The sequence below is a fragment of the Xyrauchen texanus genome, chromosome 9 (genome assembly GCF_025860055.1).
Source record: "Xyrauchen texanus isolate HMW12.3.18 chromosome 9, RBS_HiC_50CHRs, whole genome shotgun sequence".
Lineage (NCBI taxonomy): Eukaryota > Metazoa > Chordata > Actinopteri > Cypriniformes > Catostomidae > Xyrauchen > Xyrauchen texanus.
The window spans coordinates 28,594,844-28,617,090 of NC_068284.1; the positions used below are offsets into that span (position 1 = coordinate 28,594,844).

At 36.9% G+C, this 22,247-nt stretch overlaps 1 protein-coding gene across 2 annotated transcripts in view; it reads left to right on the top strand.

Moving 5' to 3' along the window:
- The window catches only part of myom1a (myomesin 1a (skelemin)), a 33,436-nt gene extending 11,804 nt beyond the window's left edge, over positions 1-21,632 (top strand). For both annotated transcript variants that reach the window (XM_052134135.1, XM_052134136.1), the window contains exons 16-37: positions 453-627; positions 1,071-1,192; positions 2,698-2,894; positions 3,104-3,230; positions 3,407-3,582; positions 4,160-4,274; positions 4,364-4,520; positions 6,484-6,590; positions 6,904-6,948; positions 8,031-8,167; positions 8,288-8,432; positions 8,867-8,926; positions 9,007-9,074; positions 9,174-9,299; positions 11,137-11,224; positions 13,941-13,979; positions 14,119-14,224; positions 14,658-14,821; positions 14,930-14,966; positions 16,027-16,049; positions 16,314-16,369; positions 19,890-21,632. In XM_052134135.1, the coding sequence (XP_051990095.1) occupies positions 453-627; positions 1,071-1,192; positions 2,698-2,894; positions 3,104-3,230; positions 3,407-3,582; positions 4,160-4,274; positions 4,364-4,520; positions 6,484-6,590; positions 6,904-6,948; positions 8,031-8,167; positions 8,288-8,432; positions 8,867-8,926; positions 9,007-9,074; positions 9,174-9,299; positions 11,137-11,224; positions 13,941-13,979; positions 14,119-14,224; positions 14,658-14,821; positions 14,930-14,966; positions 16,027-16,049; positions 16,314-16,369; positions 19,890-20,150 (2,531 nt within the window). In that variant the 3' untranslated portion in view covers positions 20,151-21,632. The remainder of the gene's footprint in view (positions 1-452; positions 628-1,070; positions 1,193-2,697; positions 2,895-3,103; positions 3,231-3,406; positions 3,583-4,159; positions 4,275-4,363; positions 4,521-6,483; positions 6,591-6,903; positions 6,949-8,030; positions 8,168-8,287; positions 8,433-8,866; positions 8,927-9,006; positions 9,075-9,173; positions 9,300-11,136; positions 11,225-13,940; positions 13,980-14,118; positions 14,225-14,657; positions 14,822-14,929; positions 14,967-16,026; positions 16,050-16,313; positions 16,370-19,889) is intronic.
- The last annotated feature ends 615 nt before the right edge of the window (positions 21,633-22,247 follow it).

Below are 22,247 nucleotides of genomic sequence, written 5' to 3' on the forward strand. Positions count from 1 at the left end.
AGTCATTCACATCTGGGATAGAATGAAAGTGAGTAAATGCTGAGAGAATTTTCATTTTTGGGTGAATTATCCCTATAAGTTGTGTGTAACCTGAGCAAATTAAGTGCTTCAAAGTGGCCATATCCTAGAATTTAGTAGTAGCAAATTGTTTTTAAAATTGAGATCCTTTGGAAGGATATGCAGAGCGGCAGGTGCTACACAAAGCCAGGAATTATAGTTTCTTCTTCTTGTGTTTCTGAATAATAGTATCTATGCTACTTCTTATTTCTTCACTGTGACTTATATGGCCAAGTTGCTGAATACTACTCATTTGTTAATGAACTCGTGATTTCTGCAGAAGATTTCTGCTTTTGCTCTTACACACATAGTTCATATTATTGTTTGTCTGTTTATGTAAATGTAAATGTCATCTTTACATATTGACGTGCTGATTGTAAAAATTTTTCTGTCAGACCTGCCGTCTGTCCCAGGGCCTGTTGTTCCCACCAGAAACACTGACTCCTCTGTGGTGGTGACCTGGGGTGCATCCAAGGAGGTTAAGAATCTGGTGGGATATTACATCGAAGTTAGCATCAGTGGCAGTAATGTGTGGGTTCCATGCAACAACAAGCCAGTCAAAGGCACAAGGTAAAGTGTCCTGAGATAGAAAACTGCAATAAATGTGCATTCTTACAATATTAATCTCAAAACTAGAGCTTATAAGAGACAGAGAGTTTCTCAATCAATTACTGTACAATGCAACATTTTGTATGTATTTGTGTCAAAAGCACTGTTTATAAGGCTAGGCCCAGATGAAACATGAAGATTTTTTGCTGTGCTGATTTTAAAAGGGAAATCTACAGAATTCTATGGAATGGTAAAATTGTAACATGATAAAATGGGTTAGTTGGAGCTGAGAGAACAACACACGTAGCTGAAGACATAAACAAATAAGCCAAAATATTTAATAAATGAACATGAACGAGATATGAGGATGTGTTGAACTTCGTGAATGATGGGGGTGAAAATGGAGCTAGGTGAAAATTCTGTGTTGGCCTGGTAAAAATGTGTCAATCTTTTCTGGTGTGCAGGTTTGTGTGCCACGGGCTGAAAACAGGGGACAATTGCGTGTTTAGGGTGAAGGCGCTGAACGCTGCAGGATACAGTGAAAGCACCAGCGAATCTGAGGTCTGCCTTGTGAAAGCAGGCATTGGTGAGTTTTGCTTCTGCTGTGTACCGTGAATCCAAACTGAATTATACAGAAAAGATTGTCTGCAGTATATATATATATATATATATATATATATATATATATATATAAAAAAAAAATGCTTTATGTATGTGTAATGTGACATAATGAATCACAATATAATTATATGTAGTAATAATAATAATAATGATAAGTAATAATGTGATATTAATTAAATGTAATGTTCTCTGGCCTTCACCAGATTGATCTTAATCGAAAATAAATTACTACTTCAACAAGTAGTGTGTGGCAGTACTGCAGGAGGTCCACAATTGCTTGATCTCAAACAAATTTTTGTGAAAAATGTTTAATGTGTGTTAAACGAAAATAAAATATTAACTTCTACAATGTTATGTTTTCTCACTTATTTTGACTACATGTTGTTTATAGATAAGCTCATAGGTGTTCAGACTTTTATATGTTAAAGGGAAAGTCCACCAAGAAATGAAAATTCAGTCATCATTTACTCACCCTTATGTTGTTACAAATCTGCATGCCTTTTTTACTTCTGTGGAAAAAAATAACTATCTTTTTGTGTGAACTATCCCTTTAAGCTCAGTCACCACCATTCACTTTCGTTGTATGGAAAAAAGTATGCAATAAAAGTGAATGGTGACTGAGCTTAAAGGGATAGTTCACACAAAAATGAAAGTTCTCTCATCACTTACTCATCCTCATGGCATCCCAGATGTGTATTACTTTCTTTCTTCTGCAGAACATAAATTAAGATTTTTAGGTCCTTACAATGCAAGTGAATGGTGACCAGATCTTTGAAGCTCCAAAATGTACATAAAGGCAACAGAAAAGTAATCCATATGACTCCAGTGGTTTAATATATGTCCTCTGAAGTGATGCAATCACTTTGGGTGAGAAACAGATCAATATTTCAATCCTTTTTTTACTATAAATCTCCAATTTCTCTTGACATAAATATTTATCTTTTTCTCACCCACACCTATCATATCGCTTCAGAAGACATATTTGAACACTGAAGTCATGTATTACTTTTATAACGTCTTTATGTGAATTTTGGAGCTTCAAAGCTCTGGTCACCATTCCCTTGCATTGTAAGGACCTACAGAGTTGAACTATTCTTCTAAAAATCTTCATTTTTGTTCAGCAGAAGAAAGAAAGTCAAGAAAGTCATAAGCCATTGTTAAATGAACAAAAAGCCACACCTGTGAATGCATATTCTATGTTAATTCACTAAATTGCTATTTTCCTTGGCAACCAAAAATTTCTACATTTAGGATAATGAACTATATTACTTGGCAGAAGATTTTTTTTAACCTCATTTTAAATCCTCATTTAAACATCTGGGATGGCACTAGGGTGAGTAAATTATAGAGATGGCAATTCTCTGAAGATCTTTCCAAAAGAGAAAGCCCTTTAATTAATTTTTGGGGAAACATTTGAATTCAGCCAATGGTTGAAAGTTGTTAGGCTAAAAAAGCATTTTTCTCCTGCAGCTCTCCCAAGCCCTCCCACTGGTGTGACCCTGCTGGAGAGCGCTCGTGACTATATGGTGCTGGGCTGGCAAGCTCCTGCTAAGACAGGTGGAGCAGACATCAGAGGTTACTATCTAGACTACAGAACAGTTAAGGATGGAGTCACAAGCAAGTGGCATGAGCTTAACCTCCAGGCAGTCACTGCCACATCTTATAAGGTAGGCCATTGTGTCTCAATGTAGAATTTGTGCCAATTTGTGCAAATTGTTATTCTTTATAAGACAAAAAAAGAATTCTGTTGTGTTTATATTATTATTTTTTGAAAGTTAACAACCATTTTATTAGTGTCCAATGTGCACTATACGCACTGAGACTCACCTTGTAAATGAGCTATGTCCCTTTTTCTCCTACTTTTCCCTTGACTTAGGTGACAGACTTGAAGGAAAACGTTTTCTACCAGTTCCAGGTGCGTGCATTCAACCAGACTGGTATTAGTGAAGCCTCCTTACCCACTTTCCCCTTGGAGTGCAAGGAGTGGACTGTTGCTGTTCCAGGTAAATCAGTCAGCACACTATCTAAGTAAACGCACTCATACCATGCAATAAGACTTTTATAAACTTAAACATCCTTAAATTACATCTAGTCCAGATTTATTTGGTCATTTTGCCTGCTGTGATGTATAGTATCACTGTTGTTTCTCTGCATGCATTTTTCTGTTCAACAATTACAGGCCCTCCTCATGGCCTACATGTCCTGGAGGTCCGCAAGGACTCAATGGTGCTTCTGTGGGAACCACCCACATTCAATGGCCGCAGCCCTGTGACTGGATATTATGTGGACTTTAAGGAGGAAAATGGCAAATGGAGATGTGTCCAAGAGAGATCCACAAAGATGACTTACATGAAGGTAAAATAATAATTGAGAAGTTAGGAATTTTTCTTAAAGCAGCTGTAAGTGATTTCAGTACCACTAGTGGCACAAAATGGAAAAAATAATGACTTTCCTAACAAGTTTCCCAAACACTCCTTCCATTGTTTTGCTATTGAAGTTGGCAAAGAGCTGCTTCCAAGTTTTCTGATTGGCTAACATACATGGCCAGCAGTCAGATTTGCTGGTCACAGAGACTAGTGTGATTTCTCAGTACACATATTACATTTTATTTGTCAGATTGTAGGGACATGTTATGTGTGGTATTCAAAAAGATCACATACAGCAGTTTTAAGGATTAGTTCTCATATTTATGATCATTTGGTGGTGTACAGCTCAGTCTCTGCATCTAGAATCTATTTTGGTGGAAAGGGAACCGTTTCCATGGCTTCATTGCAAACTCATTCCTTAGAACTGTCATTTGTTTTTAATGATCTGCTGATGTTGTTCTGAGAGGTTTAGTTGTTATTCAAAAGAACAGAAAGAACAAAACTGTCAAAGAGTCTTTCCATCATTTTGAGTGGTTTTGACTCACACATTTCACTGTTTAATAAAGGTATCTAGTCTCCAAGAGGGCATTTCCTACAGGCTGCGTGTCCATGCTAAGAATGTAGCAGGTGTTGGAGGACCCTCAAAAGCAACTAATGCTATTTTGGCACAGACCTGCCCTGGTGAGGTTTTATACACTCATATCATGGAGGAAAACATTTTGCTCACCATGTTTTCTCTTCTAATTTCATTACATGTTTCATCTCCTTAGGAACCAATGAGATTGTTGTGGATGTGGATGACGATGGTGTGATCTCTTTGATCTTTGAGTGCGCCGACCTTAAAGAGAGTTCTCAGTTTGTGTGGTCTAAAAACTACACGGCCCTCACTGACACTTCTCGTCTCACCATTCAAACTGTTGGGGACAAGTAAGTATACTTCTTAGGGCATTTTCACACATAGTTCATTTGAGCACTCCAAGTGGTATAACGTAAATGTGAACAACCCAAATGATTTCAGACCCCCCTAAAAGCACCCAAAAGCTAACCATACTCAGACCACTGAGGTGGTCTGAGGACGGTTCATTTGTAGGTCTTTTTGTGATTCAATTGATTTGAGCGATGTGAAAATGAAGAGGTACCTATCCGCTTTGCATCTTTATGACATAAAGTAAGTACCTCGAAGCTTGCCAAACAAAATTCCAATCACATTTTTCAGTTCAAATAAGGGAATTTTAAGCTAATATAGAAATACAATGATTACCATGACCATGTTTATGTCTCATTTTCCGTTCTTGTTGTATAATGAGAGTACTCCAAAATTAGACAGCGCTCGCACCTCCCCAGATTCTAGAGGTGTTTATACTTGATGCACACGCCGTTGTTTTTTTGGCAATGTAAAAGTCTTAAAAACCTTTGTAATAAAAAGCAACAAACTTGTTTCTATTTATGAAAGATTAGTTATACATATGAATACGATGATTATATGATGAAATGGTTAGAATATAAACTTAATTTTAATGTATTTCTGATAGAACTGCAATGTTATTATACGATTTGTTAAAAAGTTTGATTGATCTAACTTAACTGATTAATTATCTTTTTCTTTTGAAACCACTCTTTTCTTAATTGTATTACTATTATTAACCTACTTTTATGATTTTACAATGATACCCGGGACAGAGGGGTTTGGCGACCTTGGTGTGCGCACATGTTAAGTTTGTACAGAAATGATTTCACCTATAAATAACTAAATTGTAACAAAAAATGACTAAAACAGTTATTGCGAATGAGGTGGCCAAAAGGGTGGCCAGGCTTGGGTCGATGCTGGCCACCCCTACCTCAGCCACTGGAGCTAGTTTATAATTTACAAACATAAACATTAACTAGTCAAATTACAGTTGTTACGGTAACCGGGAGGGGACATGTTCGGTTGGTTTTGTCATGGCCACGACATATTACCTCATGGGAACGTGATAATATGCTGTGGCCACGGGATATTAATTCGAGGGAACGTCATATTAACACGTGTGAACGTGATAATAAGTCGTGGCCACGATATCATTTTGTCGAGGTAACGACATCCTTATGTCGTGGCCTCGAGATCTCATGTTGAAGGAACGACTTTCTTATGTCGTAGCCACGCGATGTGAAGTCCCATTCAGGCATGTCTAAGTTGGTTTGGCTTGAAAATGTGATTTGCACGGAGAGTTTAATGAGTATTGTCACGAATGTCAAATATAAAACTAACTCAACCGCAGTGTGGTATCCGTGGGGCGTCCGGGACCGTTCAACTGGTCAATGATGAATCCGAATATTTCATTCAAGCCAGCAAATTTCCGACGGCAAAGCCCATTACACTTAAGAATGCGAATCAGGTGTCTTTCACTTATAACGTACCCATGTCTTAATGCCAGAGACTGCACTATATCTTTATATAACACAACTAATTCAAAGTAAAACTTTATTTTTTGAATACTATTTTAATCGTTTTTGGTGTTGGCATAGTTACTGATTAGGGCCTTATAATAATGTGTTTAATATCATATTAATAGATTTTCATACTTTGTTATGATGCTTACAGTGCAAAACCTCTAAAATAATCATAACTGATGTACAGAGTCATAGCTTGTTACTTAATATGTTTTAATGTGGTACGGTCAGTGGATGAGGGTAAGTAAATAATGACAGAATTTTCATTTTTGACCTATCCCTTTAATATTATATTTTTGTTGAACATATATATATTAATTTGAGATCAGACAAACTAACTCCATGCAGTACCACCACAGACCCCATGTTGAAACCTTTATCCAAAGTTCCATTTAACAAGATGTGCAGTTCACTTGCTACTTTCAAAAGAATGTTTGATTTTGCTGCTGTTTGCCCTCAGGTCCAGAGCTATATTTAAAGACCCATCTGTGGAGGACTTGGGCATTTACTCCTGTGTGATAACCAACACTGATGGAGTGTCTGCCAGCTACACTCTCACTGAGGAAGGTGAGTCACTTCCCTTAAATCTCTGGCTGGAGATGGTGTTATTCCATCCCGTTACATTTCTTTGAGTGATGCCCATGCTTGACAAGGAGATCAATGCTTCTCAAAATTATTTCCTGAGGAGGGCTGTATAGCAGCTGTGGGTATTATGTAGTGATCTTTTTCCCATGAACCATAAACAAAGAATTCTTCTACACAACCAAAAAATTAACAAATTCACTTCTGTTCATTTTATTTAATGTAATTTTTACAGTCAAGTAGCAAAGCACAAAACTAAGGCTTGTTGATCTTCATAATTGTTGTTTACTCTTTGTAGGACTTAAGCGCTTGCTGGACATCAGCCATGACCACAAGTTCCCAAGTAAGTTGTTTACCTAGTAATACATTCCGGTTCCATAATTAACTTCTTGCCTTAGGTGCCAGTGGCAAATATTTACTTACCTGCTTTGTATTATATACAATACTTGTATATAATACAATACTTGTATTATAAATATCTGTTTAATCCTACAACAATAAAATTAGCCTTATTTAGCTGTTTTTCCTTGCATTTTCATGCACCTGTCACAAAACCATGCAAATTGAGAGGCAACTGGCAAGCAACTCGCCAAAAAAAATAGATTTATTTATTTGGCATTAACTTGAATTTGGCTTTGGCAAGCGTTAAAGTGATAGCTCACCCCTTTCTTTCTTTTGCAGAACACAAACTAAGATTTTTAGAGGAATATTTCAGCTCTGTTGGTCCTCACAATGCAAGTGGTGAAAATGAATTGGTACCAACATTTTGAAGCTCTAAAAGCACATAAACGCAGCATAAAAGTAATCCATAAGACTCCAGTGGTTAAATATGTCTTCAGAGTCCTTTTTACTATAAATCTCCACTTTCGCATTCACTTTCTTCTTCTTTTGTTTTTGGTGATTCACATTCTTTGTGCATATCGCTACCTACTGGGTAGGGAGGAGAATTTCTAGTAAAAATTGACTTATTATATATTATTATATATTATAATATTGATCTGTTTCTCACCCGCACCTATCATATCATTTCTAAAGATATGGATTTAACCACTGGAGTCTTATGGATTACTTTTATGATGCTTTTTAGAGCTTCAATTGAGAAATGTTGGTACTAATCAGCTTGCATTGTGAGTACCTACAGAGCTGAAATATTCTTCTAAAAATCTTTCTTTGTGTTCAACAGAAGAAAGAAAGCCATACACGTCTGGGATTGCACGAGGGTTGCTAAAAGATGAAAGTTCATTTTTGGTTGAACTATCCCTTTAATTCTTGACACATAATTACATCCACGAACTGATTATTTTACCATATTGGTTATGATGTAACAGACTGACTTAGTAATATTCAATAAATCCTGTCTTACACATAAGAAACATTTTCCACTCCATAGCTTATTATAGGCTAATTATGAGCAATGTTCCGCAGTAATTCCCTTCGAATCTGAAATGGCCATTGAGCTTCAGGAGAAGGGACGAGTCCGTTTCTGGGCCCAAGTTGCTAAGTTTACTTCCAACTGCCAAGTGGAGTATGTTTTCAATGATAATATCATCACTGAAGGAAAGGTACAGCACATCAGAACATTTTAGTTCAAAAGACCTTCATGAATTGTATTTATTCAAACAAATTTTGACAACATGTTTGATCATGTTTTGTTCTCTTTTTTTCTCTGTCAAACTCTTTAGAAGTACACAATGAACTTTAACCAGAGCACTGGCATCATCGAGCTATTTATGGACTTATTGGAAGTCACTGATGAAGGAACCTTCACATTCAACCTTGTTGATGGCAAAGCAAAAGGTCGGACAAGCTTAGTGCTTATTGGAGAAGGTAAGGTTAATCATTGTTTTTTTACATACTTTCAAATATTTAAAAACTATTAAGTGGTGTCTTGCATTTTACTATTGGGATTAGAAACAACAATTATAACATTAACTGAGACGTTTCTTTTTAAATAGGAAAAATTAAACTCAAAATGTGTTTCTGGGTTAAAGTGACACAAAATGATGGAATAGGTCACATTGATATTTAATTTTTTTTTTAAAAACATTTCCTCAAACCTCCAGAGCTTTAAATTAGAATGTCCTTTAGAGGGCAGAAGAGTACAATTTTTAGCTCCAAGTCATCGAACATAGAGGTAAGGTGGCAGGAAATGTATTATGTGTTCTAGCTCAGGGGAAAGCTTGCGAATGTCCTCTAAAAATATTCTTCACTCTAAATAAGTTGTATTCAATATGCTTTGATGATTGCCTTCTCTTTTACAGAGTTCGCAGAGCTTCAGAAGAAATCTGAGTTTGAAAGAGCAGAGTGGGTCAGAAGACAAGGTACATCAACACTGTTTTTTATTGTGTTAAATCACATTTTAGTTGTTCAAAGATGTCTAAAAAAAATCTCCCACACACAGGTCCTCACTTTGTGGAGTACCTAAGTTTCGAGGTCACCCCAGAGTGTGACGTGCATTTAAAATGCAAGGTAATGCTTTGGGAGTGAGAGATGAGATCATTTCTTTAGGTTAAAAAGACAGTTGTTGAAATCCCCTCTCCCCATTTTTCCTTCTTTCTCCTATTTCAGGTTGGAAACATCAAACCTGCCACTGAGATTGCCTGGTTTAAGGATGGAATTGAGATTGAAGAAGATGACGAGGATGCTAAGAAGATTGGAAAAACTGCTGAAGAGCTGATCTTTGATATTGGCAAGGTCAGATAGCGATTGGGCAAGTCTGGGGATGTTTTGGAACTGGAATTTCAGCATCCATATGATAAATTATGCAGCTTTGCTAGATTCAACATTATAGGGATACTACAGCCTTCTAGGGAAAAATGTAGTCAACATTATTGTGAATGATTAATCAGCATAATATCATCAAAATGTGTCCAAATAGCTATTTAGGGATTGTTTTAGGCTAAAGTTGTAATGCAGCCTTTCTTAACTCTTAGAAATAACACATTAATTCAAAGATGGTGTTACTAATAACTTTAATATAATAAAGGTTATGGCAAATAATGATAGAATTCATAAATAAGCGTAATGTGGGCATATGCCGAGATGCACTCAAGGGTGAACTTGACCTTTAGCCTCCACCTACTCAAAAATAGGTGTTTGTGGTGTTTCGGGGGGGGGTTGCAGTAGTGCTCCACAATTGACTTAAAGTTTTGGTATTGTGAATGCCTTTTCATGTTGACTTTAATGCATATGTTTGATTCTGTATAATTTATCATGTTTAAAGGGATAGTTTGAATGAAAATTCTCTCATCATTTACTCACCCTCATGCCATTCCAGATGTATGTTACTTTCTTTCTTCTGCTGAACACTAACAAAGATTTTTAGAAGTATATTTCAGCTCTGTTGGTCCTTACAATGCTAGTGAATGGGTTCCAAAATGTTGAAGCTCCAAAAAACACATTAAGGCAACATAAAACTAATCTATAAGACCCTAGTTGTTAAATCCATTTCTTCAGAAGCGATATGATAGGTTTTTTTACTATAAATTTTCCTCCCTGGCCAGTAGGTGGAGATATGCATGGTGAATGCAAATTGCCAAAAACAACAGAAGAAGAATGTGAAAGTGGGGATTGATTGAAAAAATGACTTATATTTTTATCTGTCTAATGAATTACGTATAAGCTGCCTTAATATGCTTTTTGGACCTTGAATGGTACCCATTCACTTGCATTGTGAGGAACAGCAGAGCTAAAAAATTCTTCTAAAAATCTTTGTGTTCAGCAGAAGAAAGAAAGTCATACACATCTTGGATGGTATGAGGGTGAGTAAATTATTAGAGAATTTTAATTTTTGTGTGAACAATCTCTTTAATTACCACGTTTGGATCATGTTCTGTATTTTAAACAGACAAGATACGTATTCTACTTGACTCTTTATAACATTTATCAACATTTAAGATCATATATCATAAAGATATGGTTTTCCATTTGTGGACCTTGGTTTAAAAGGAAAACAGTTTCTAAAAATCAATCAGATTCTGATGGCACTTAAAACAAAATGCTATTGTTATATCATCATGTGCAAGTCGCAACTCCATTTCTTAGTAGTAATGGTAATAAGAATTGAAAGCCGTCTAAGTTTGACTAAATTCAGCTACTGATAAGTTGCCAGTCCAAATGGACTGAGAGAGGAGTGGAGTTAGTGCTTGCAGCAGAGGAGAGGCAAGATCCCATGCCACTCCTGTAGAGGGCGCTGGCATTAACTGCAATGTTTGTTTAATTCACAGCTTGTAATTAAGAGCGAAAAACAACTGAAAAAGAAACCCACCACAGAAGAAATCACAAGCAAGCCAAAAGTCTGGAGCTTTTTTATAAGTTGCCGTCAATGTTACTGTGTTGTTATTTGTGATGGTGCCGTCTTTTCCTCTTTTACTCTGTTAGCCTGCAGCATCCTCCGCAGGAGAAAAGCTTGGCTTTTCGGTCTTTCTTGTTTTGTTTATTTAAATGGTTTTTTTAAATGTTTTGATGACTGATTATTATTGATAAAACAGGTATCCAGTCTCTGTGCCTCACCTTTACCTTAATTCCCCAGATTTCAAAGAAATATGCTGGAGTATATGAGGTCAAACTGAAGGATGAGAGAGGAAAGGACAAAACCTTACTGAATCTGACAGAAGCAGGTAGGAGCTATTGTGTCACCAAATGTTAACTGTGTTGTTAAAGGAATAGTTCACTTAAAAATGAAAATGTCATTATTTTGTAGTCCTGCTAAACCTGTAGAAACCATAGACTGTAAAAAAAGATGGACGACGCCCCTTCGCTCTTTTCCATTGGTGAGAACTGAAGCCGTCAGTGTCCCGATATGGCGCTGACTTCTTGGGACTTGAGTCTGCGCAGTTGCGATTTCAGGACCAGACCTGCGCAGTAGTGAGCAGGTCAGGAAGTAAAGCCGCAAAATCAAGGCCCCGCCCTCACTCTCGCTGAATCCAGAGCCATATAGAGAGAGAGTTGCGACAACGGAAGTTCTAAATGCTTGATCGTCACGTGATTCACGTAGACTTCAGATAGTTCCAGGAAGTGCTTTTGCGGTCATTCCAAACTGTTAGAGTAGAGTGACAGAACTGCGATTTCTGGTAATTAGTAGTCAATAAATACATTTATTTTATATATTTATGTAACACACCGACATATGTATGTAGCATGAGTATGTTGTTACAGCGATGTTGTTTTTTAAAGATCAAATCAGCTAATATTTGAGGATTAGTGTTCAGCTACCGTTATTTGCCTCAACTTATTTCAGGCTAGGGTTTCTGTTGCCTTTTTATGTTACCTCATGTTCATTGTTTTCACTAATCTCATGGTAACTAATGTCATATTTATGACTTTTCAGATAGTACAGAGACAGGCTGGTGACAGGTGATTTCCAGCTCGCACCGCACAATAGGTCAATGAACTATTAACTATTAGCAGCAGTTACGTAAATGTAAAATTTAGTGAAATGAAGCTTATTGTTTACAATTCTTACAATTCTATATATAGTAATATAATTATTTATGTATTATAAATATTATATATCTAATGTATAATTCTTACAATACTTATTCATATACACAATATATTCAGCTTTAAAACAACTTAAGCATACTCGTATATAAACTGCCGTTCAAAAGTAATGAGGCTGAAAATTCAGCTTGGCATCACAGGAGTAAATTACATTTTAAAATACATTAAAATAGAAAACAGTTATTTTAAATTGTAATAATATATTACTGATATTACTTTTTTGTATTTTTATTCAAATAAATGCAATAACTATTTACAGCAATTCATGAATCCATTTCTAATAAATTAAATAGCATGCCAAGCATTTTGTATGTGTCCTTTCTTTCATGTTGTCGTTGCATAGTCTTCACCATGGTTTGCTGTGCTGCATGGGGATGCTCCAATCAGCTCAGAGAAAGGTGTGCTGAATGTATGGCTTCCCCACTGACATGGAGAGGAGAAAAAATTGTTGGCTCAAGTCAGCAGGAGCAATCTAAATATAAATAAAAATTACAACAACAAAAAAATGTGTGAGGTATTTGCAAAGATTTTACAATTAATAGGGTGTTCGTTACTAACTTTATCCAGCTCCAATCCTTGCCTAATCTGTTAGTTATCGGATTACATCCCTTATCTCCTAATTTAATGAGTAATACTCAACTATAAGGTTTTAATTTACAAGTTATTTTTATTTAGATGTACTGATAATATACAGAATAAGATAATATTATTCTTTAAACGTCTCACATTTTAAAAGTGCGTCGCAAACGGTTTGTTCTGATGCATCTCTACGGTGTTTGCTGCTACTTCCGGGAGGCTTCCGGGAGGCTCCACGAGCCGCCATTGCTGTAAAAAAAACGTTCTCAATGGAGTTGTCGCAACTCTCTCTATATATGGCTCTGGCTGAATCAATTGCAAGCACATGCCCCTGCACTTTTGACTTTTGACTTATGACGGTGTGAAATAATTAATTATAGAAATTTAGATATTAAATTTAAAGCTCCAATCTCCTCAGTCCTCCGAAGATCCCGAAAAAAAGTCAGTTGGTGCTTCAGTGACTACTTCGCTAAGAGAACCTGTCAATCACAGCTGTCAATCATGATGTCACAGCACCGTTTTTATAGCATCAAATAACTAACTAAAAACAAACTTATTTTGAAAACAAACACTTTAAATTACATCAACGTGATAGAAACTACAGTAAATGACAGAAACTGTCTTTGGAAAAAAGATATGTGAAGTGTAATTTAATTGTTTAGTTGGTCTCACGTCCTGTTGAATAACATGGGGAGGCGGGGTTTATGACCTATACTAGGACCAGTCACCGGGGGGCGATCAAGATGTTTTGGCTTCACTTTTGAGGGTTTGTGCGGCACACTTAGTAGAAACACTCCACATAAGGAGAGTTCATAGTGACTCGTCTGCTGAAAATGGCAAAAAGCACATTAATCAGTTCATAAATCGTACTGATCTGGTTCTGTCTTTAACAGCTCACAGGAAGACTTGATTTTCACCAAATAAACACTTCAGTCTTTTGAAATTTTAATCTGTTCCTCAGATTGCTTAATCTGTTCCTATTGCTTCTGAAGACTTGGAATATGCCACACAAGTTGTATAGACTACTTTTATGTTCCCTTTTTGTTCTTTTTGGAGCTTGGCATGTCATTGTATGAAAACAAGGAGTGTGATGTTTCTCCTTATGTGTGCCATGGAAAAAATTAAGGGTTTAAGACGAAATGAGGGTGAGTTAATAATGACAGCATTTTCATTTTTGCGAGAACTATTCCTATAAACATTATCTTCTAACATCAAGCCATTTACAGATAATGTTGTTATCGGATTCTTTCTCAACAGGTTATCAGGCAGTGCTGAACGAAGTGTTTAGAATTATTGGTGAGTGTCCTGCAGTCAATTCCTTATCACTCAACGTTATTGAATGTAACATGATACTCCATTAGGAATGAGCTCTCAAGCACTATCCGATCAATTGTTGTCATGTAATTTTCATGCATTTTTTTCTCTGTTCTCATAGCCAACTCTTCTACTGAGCTCAAGGTTATGAGTACAGAACATGGCATCATTTTATCCTCCTTTGTTGTGCACTACATTGAAGAGCTCCGTGTTGGCTGGCTTCACAAGTAGGCTTTTTTTTGCTACCTTTCTCTATCTATCACTGTCTATGGGCTGCTTTAAATTGGTTTAATGTGTAAAGAATTTCTCTCTTCACCAGTTCTGGAGATTTATTGGACAATCTTTGGTTTATTTCTAGGACACAAATGTTCATAAAAAAAAACTGTAAATGAAGTGCCTTCCTTGACCAAGAACGTTGCTATGCAACAGATATAACGATCCTCTATAGTGAAGTGAAGTGATATGGTGTTTTGCATTATAGCTGTCATTTTATTGTGTATTTTAGCACAATTGGAATGTTGAACTGACAAGTTAGCATCCTGGACCAGAAATTAAGTTTAAATTCAGCGATTTCTCAGGATGCTCTTATGAATTCAGCCTCATGTAACGGTGACCAATTACTCTTTTGTGTGTTGTCCTTTTGTTTCTACCTGGTATCAGAGAATCCAAGATCTCCCACTCAGACAGAGTGCAGTGTGGAGTCACTGAAGAACAGCTGTGGCTTAAAATTAATGAGCCCACAGAGAAGGATAAGGGCAAATATGCCATTGATATCTTTGATGGCAAAGGTGGTATCAAGAGGGTCATTGACCTGTCAGGACAAGGTAAGTGCTCAGGTGTTCCCAGTAAACAGTTCGTATAGGACCTTGTTATCCTTCTGCATTCTACAATGTGTTACAATATTATTAACTTACTGTCATTCCATTGTACAGTATGGGAGGAAGCATTTGAAGAATTCAAGAGGCTGAAGTAAGTCTTTAAATTTAAAAGGGTAGTAATCTAATGAAAACATCATGGATTTCTGTCCTTTGTCAAATTATTTCTATAATAAACCTACTGGCTTAAATAGCCAGTATTATTGGGCCTGGGTAGCTCAGCGAGTATTGATGCTGACTACCACCCCTGGAGTTGCAAGTTCGAAGCCAGTATGTGCTGAGTGACTCCAGCCAGGTCTCCTAAGCAACCAAATTGGCCCGGTTGCTAGGGAGGGTAGAGTCACATGGGGTAACATCCTCGTGGTCACGATAAATGGTTCTAACTCTAAATGGGGCTCGTGGTAAGTTATGCATGGATCGCGGAGATTAGCATGAGCCTACACATGTGAGTCTTTGTGAGTCTCTGCGGTGTCATGCACAGCAAGCCACGTGGTAAAATGCATTGATTCACTGTCTCAGAAGCGTAGGCAACTGAGACTTGTCCTCCGCCACCCTGATTGAGGTGAGTAACCATTGCACCATGAGGACTTAGTAAGTAGTGGGAATTGGGCATGCCAAATTGGGGAGAAAAGGGGATAAAAAATAAATAAAAATAGCCAGTAGGCTTTAGTTTCATCACAGACATGCACCTACTTTCTGATCGGTTACAGGTGGCATTAGGGGCAAGGAAATTCTCATTCTAGAGAGCATTTGATTGGACAAACATTGGTGTGGTGCAAGATGAGTCATCAATATCTTTGGTCTGTTTCCTGAAAAAGAGTACATTTGAAATGCATATGTCTGCTAAAAGTTCATTTTGTCAACTTTTAGGAAGACAACCTTGATGGCTTTTAAGCTAATAGACATAAACTCCAAAGCCACAAAACTCTTATTTTGATTTCCTGGTATCTTTAACTTATACTTTTAAATGGTCATGACCTTCTTGCATAAGCTGTCACAACAATATTAAAATAGACTACCACGAGTACGTCGCTGAAGCTTGTGCTAAAGCATTTCCTGATATTGAAAAGTGTAAGAAGCATCTATCACCTTTGCAGCAGCTGATACTATTTAAAGACGTAAATAACGGCATGTTTATCTCTTTCCTTCCTCAGGGCGGCAGCCATAGCAGAGAGAAGTAAGCAATTGTCTTTGCTATTATTGTTGTGCTCTGACCCTTTATACAGTTTCCAAAGCATGCCATACAAGCAATCTTATCTGAAAGTTCCACTTGCATAATTATTATTCTGGTTAATAGATTTCATTAATATGTCTTAATAATTAGTATTCCAGACCGCTTGTATTTGGTTCAGAGAGAACCAATATCGATTTATTATATCACAAAAAAACATGTTTAAGGTTCCTAAATCTGAATCTTATTAAAATATTTGTGTTTCTATAGATCGTGCTCGTGTTATAGGTGGCCTGCCAGATGTTGTCACCATTCAGGAGGGCAAGGTATTATACAAGCAATCTCCACTTTCAATCATGAGCATCACATCTCTGAATGTGTTCTCTGATGATGTGGTCAGTGGTCTGCATTTTGCTTTTTAAAACCTCACATTTCATCAAGGGCTTGCACAACTACTCATTTTTAATTAAGTTGACTAGTCATTCAAAAAAGCATCCACCAGATCAGTGTTTACCTTATGTACATTGAATGACTCAACATGCACAGTGTTCATTCAGCAGTCATTGCTGTTTCTGGCAAGTTCGAGTGGAGAGAGTATGTCTGCGCAGCTGAGATTATGCACGTGAAAAACAAAAGTGCAGATATCTCTATTGTATTGTCATAAACAGACCTGTGGATAACAAATTTTAGATTAATTTGAGAAATCTTTAAAGCTGCGTTCTCAGTACACAACAACGTTTCTAGTCATCAGTTGCCTGGTTGTCGTAGCAGTGCACATACTAAACAACAGAATGCTGATGAGGTGCACAAATTACAAGAACTTTGCCAAAAATGTGTGTAGTGAGGGTATGTCTTAAATGAACTCAGATGTCAGACCATCTCGATGTCCGCAGCGTGGTTTGCTCATAACATGCTTTGTGAATTCAAAGCGATTAGGGTTCACTTTATTTGAACTCTTTTGCACTATTTTCCTCATGCTGTTGCCATGTATGGAAAAAGCACAGTGCAGATAATGTGATTCACATCTAGTCAATACAAACCACATCACATTGACTATACTACATTTTCTTATACCGTATTTTTGTCTTGTTATCCAGTACATATATCTAAAAACATTCATGACCAATTTACTTGAAACGCAATTTTTTTAAAAAATATTAAGTCTTTTGTTTTCAAGGAAAAACTAATTTGCCCATTAGCAGGGGTTCTCAATGGGGCGGTTCTGCCCCCCAGGGGGCGTTCAAAGGATGCCAGTGGGCGCTGAGAGCAAATTAGTAGAGAGGGGGCCGTTAGGTTACAAATGGGGGTGTTTATCAGTCATAATAATCAAATCTATCGTCAAGTTCCTCTTTACATTAAAAAGTTTATCTAGACTTGGAGTATATCAGTTGGTTCTCAATTATATGTGTTGGTATGCATTTTTTTACCACGGTTCATCTGATTTTGAAGACTAACGACGCATCTGAAGTATCTGATTTAGCAGCGCCAAATACACAGGTGAAGGCACAACCTCGGCTTATGCACCTGTATGGCTCTGTAGATGGATACAGCACAATGGACAGAGCAGTGCAAAGCTCTTAAAGCTCAAGCTCTTAAACTCGCAGCTTTGCAAGGATCAGTGAGAAGCAAGGCACGAGAAGCGGAAACCATTTGAATTCGGCACAGAATTCTACATTAACACCCTTGAATTTACTATAGTAACTGTAACGGTTACCCTGTCTTGTCTCACTGTTGCCCTTTGTTTGTAATTTTGTCACTTTTGTTATTCCTTAGTTTTTACTTTTGTCACCCTTGTACCTTCATAGTCTTCCTGTCAGCCCTCGTGTTCACTGTTCATTGTTTTCACCTGCCCTCGTTAAGTTTGCCAGTTGCTTCTGTTTGTCATCTTGTTTGGTGTTCTGTTTGTTCACTGGCCCCTTAGTTCTATGTTGATGTATATATTTCCTGGTTTTTGGTTCAGTCCCTGTCTTTCGTTGATTGTATGTGAATGTTGTTGTTAGCCTAGTATGTGTTCCCTGCCCGAGTTCTCAGTGTTGTTCTCTTCGTGTTTTCAGTTTTTTATTTCCCCACTGAGGGTTTTCCTTTGTGTTTATTGGTTTGACTGTTTAAATAAAGCGAGCTTGCATTTAGATCCGCTCTCCTCGTCTGCTTCGCTGCCTCATTCGTAACAGTAACACTAACTGTACTTTTGGTAGAAAAAGATTCATAATAAATATTATCGGATCACTGCTTCAGCTCTATTGAATTTGTCATTGGCAAAATTAGGGGAGTGAGGGAATATAATTCATTAATAATTATATTTTGTATTTATTGTTTTTTCATGTGTTTACAGTAGGTCTACTGTTTGTAATTACAAAAATGCCATAGTTTGTTTTTATAGAAATCATGTTACATCTAACCATGATAGTGAAGAATATCCATGCATCCATGTGCTTGCTATAGTCTTGTTACAAATACCACTGCTAAAACTATAAAAAAAAAATAATAATAATAAATTAACATTGAAAAAAAAGACAAATGTAAAATATATTAATATCACTTTTATTATTAGTTTCTGTCTTCGCATTTTCATTTAATAGGCCCCAGATATAGCCCTCTATCTGCTTGAATTCAGGAAGCACAAGGTTTGGTCTCTCATTCATGATGCGTAAGCCTGCTGAATTTATTAACAAAACGTTAAATTATGCAATGCATCGAAGTTGCATTGAGCAAATTAAGCAAATAATACAAATATTGAGTTTTATGTTTTTTCTTTTCTTTTTTTTTTTTTGGTACAACAAAGTCTCAAAGGCTTTCAAATGATGTCACTCCGCTTTTAAATGATGGCGGCTGGGGTAAGGGAATTATGTAGGGGCATTCATCAAAAATAGGGGCATTCATCAAAAAAGGTTGAGAACCACTGACTTAAAGGGAGAGTTCACCCAAAAATGAAAGTTCTCTCATCATTTACTCACCCTCACCCCATCCCAGATATGTATGACTTTCTTTCTTCTGCTGAAAACAAAGATTTTTAGAAAAAATCTCAGATCTGTAGGTCCATACAAAGCAAGTTAATGTTGACCAAACCTTTAAAGCTCCAAAAATCTCATATAGGTAGCATAAAATAATCCATACAACTTCAGTAGTTAAATTTATATCTTCTAAAGCAATGGAATCACTTTGGGTGAGAAACAGATCAATATTTCAGTCCTGTTTTACCATAAATCTTTACTCTTACTTTCACTAGTGGAGATGTATTGTAAAACTTTAATATTGATTTGTTTCTCATGCACACCTATTATATTGGTTATGAAGATATATATTTAACCACTGGAGTCATGTTGATTACTTTTATGCTGCCTTTATGTGAATTTTGGAGCTTGAAAGGCGTGCTCACCTTTCACTTACGACCTACACTTTTATGGACCTACAGAGCTGAGAAATTCTAAAAAAAATATTTGTTTGTGTTAAGCAGAAGAAAGAAAGTCGGAAATATCTGGGATGGCACAAGGGTGATTGAATGATGAGAGAATTTTTGGGTGAACTATCCCTTTAATGGACCCTTTTCACTGACTCATGGCATGTTTCTTCCTTATTTGGAAAGTCATGGAAATACAATAGTGGATTCTTTCTTTAGCTGTGTTGGACCTCAAATGGGAATGCAAACAAATAAATTAAAATTTGCTGTGGTCTCCCATTTACTGCTATAGTAGTTTACCCTGTAATAGTTTATTTTTCCATTCCAAACCTGGAAATATGAAAAGGGTCCATATCTAATACCATTTGACTCTCAAGTAAATCGATCATGTGGACTAATCAGCCAGCTATTGCAACCCCTAATTTCATCTATTCCCATATTTTTTTCAGTCTCTGAACCTCACTGGCAATGTATGGGGTGATCCTGTTCCTGAGGTCAGCTGGATAAAGAATGAGAGACAGCTGGTGTGTGATGAGCGCTACTCACTGAAGTTTGAGCATGGCAAGTTCGCCAGCATCACCATCGCTGCTGTTTCCACTACCGACTCAGGGAAATATGCCCTGCTGGTGAAGAACAAGTATGGCACAGAGGCAGCAGAGTTTACTGTCAGTGTCTATTTCCCAGAGGACGAAGTGGAGAAGAAAGAGTAAAGAGAGACACAGAGGGAGAGAGGAGTTAAAAAAATTACAAAATCTTAAAATAAAAAAATCTTCCATAGCCTTTTAATTCAAAATATGCCCACTCACTGTGTAATATTGTTTATATATAGGAAGGCCATACATGTTTGTGATCACAGACACCATGAAAAATATTAGAGCAGGGCTGTGTGCTGTGGGCCATTTAGCCATGGTTACCTGGTTTTACTGGGGTTTCAAACTACACTTAACCCAGGGTTAAGGACACATTTGACCCTAGTTTAAGCAACATTTCACACATGTAATTTTAAAAGCTTGTTAGCACTGCTTTAACCCTGGTTATGAAACCCTTTTTCAGAGTTTTGGTATCAGAGATATACAGTGTGAATTACTAACTGATGATAAAATATGAACTGTGAAACAAGATAGCACATGATTATCTTAACCCAGTGTTAGTAATGACCATGCAGGCAATAATGAACAGTATTAACAATTGAGATGACCATGGTTTGAATTAAAAAGCTTTGAGTGTTGCTTTATAAGCACAAACTGGCACATAATAGTGCAAAATTAGCATGTACCTCATCTGTTGTCTCATTTTAATTAAAATTGGTTTGTCGTTTCCAGTGTGAATCTACTGCTCCTTGATACAATGTATCATATTATAAAAATTACCTAAAATCCTCATTCAAAGTAAAGTTAGTTCCAGATTACTAAGCCACAATTGTGAGTTAATGAATCTTTTGTCAAATTGAGGTCTGTAAAATTAAGAGAAACAAATCTGCATAATCTAATTTGTTGTTTTATGTTTAATGTTATATGTCTGCTTTTCTGGCTTGATGCATTTTGTGTCTTTATTTGTTGTAAACACTACAATGTGGTCATGATAAAGAGTAGTGTCAGTGGCACTGTTGTAAGGCAGTTTTATTTGCATATGTTCTTCAGATAGCACAGTATCCTTTGGTGACCCTTACAAAATTCAGAAATTCATGGCAAATTTGCCACAGAACATTTTCAGCATACAAATGTGCTTTGTGGCAAACTTGCAGCAAATTGTCCATTGTTGCCAAAGGTTTGCCAGAGGCTCACCACTACCAGAGAAGAGCTGCAAACTTCTGGTTAACATTTGCAGCAAATTACAAGCTCATTTGCATGACAAGCTGCAAATGTGCAAGTTTGCTGCTAGTTTAGATTTTTTTGTACTAGTGCCTCTCAGATATGGCTATTTTTTTTTCAGATCTTTTGCCATTTTGTGCATTCTTATCAGCTGACACAGATCTTAATCTCAAAACTAATAGACAGTGCTATGGAATAAATTAACCCCTTGCAATGCAGAAAATGTGTCTGAATTGATAACCTGTCCAGCCTGGATTATAAGGCCCTGTAATGTGTGAATATTGTTTTTTAATTATATAATTTCATAGTAAGCTAATCAAATAGCCCATGTAGGCACTAATATGCTAAATGTACCAAATAGCCCAAAGCAGATATTACTATGTATTTACACCTATTAAACATCCAATGCACATACTCATACTAGTATTCACTCGCTGAGCACTTTATTAGGAATACCTGCAAGCAGGGCACTAGCTAGTGGGGTGAAAGTTCTAAACTTATTTTTTAATAGGAAAAGGGGCCTTGACCAATATACAGTCAGGGGGCCCAGAATACCTTGCTATGGCCCGGTCTGTAGACCCTACACCTACTTAATCATGTGATTATCAGAATGGGGGAAAATGTGATTTCGACTGTGGCATGATTGTTGCCGCCAGATGGGCTGGTTTGAGAATTTCTGTAACTGTGCCAAAAAAACATCCAGTGAGCGACTGTTCTATGGATGGAAATGCCTTGTTGATTAGAGAGGTCTACGGAGAATGGCCAGACTGGTTTGAGCTGACAGAAAGGCTACGGTAACTCAGGTAACCACTCTGTACAATTGTAGTGAGCAGAATAGCATGCACTACACATTGAATCTTGAGGTGGATGAGCTATAACAGCAGAAGACCAAGTCTGGCACTTTATTAAGACCATAGTGTTCCTAATAAAGTGTTCAGTGGGTGTGGATTCTGGGGCTAATTCAATTAATATTAATGTGCAACACAGTCCAAAGGT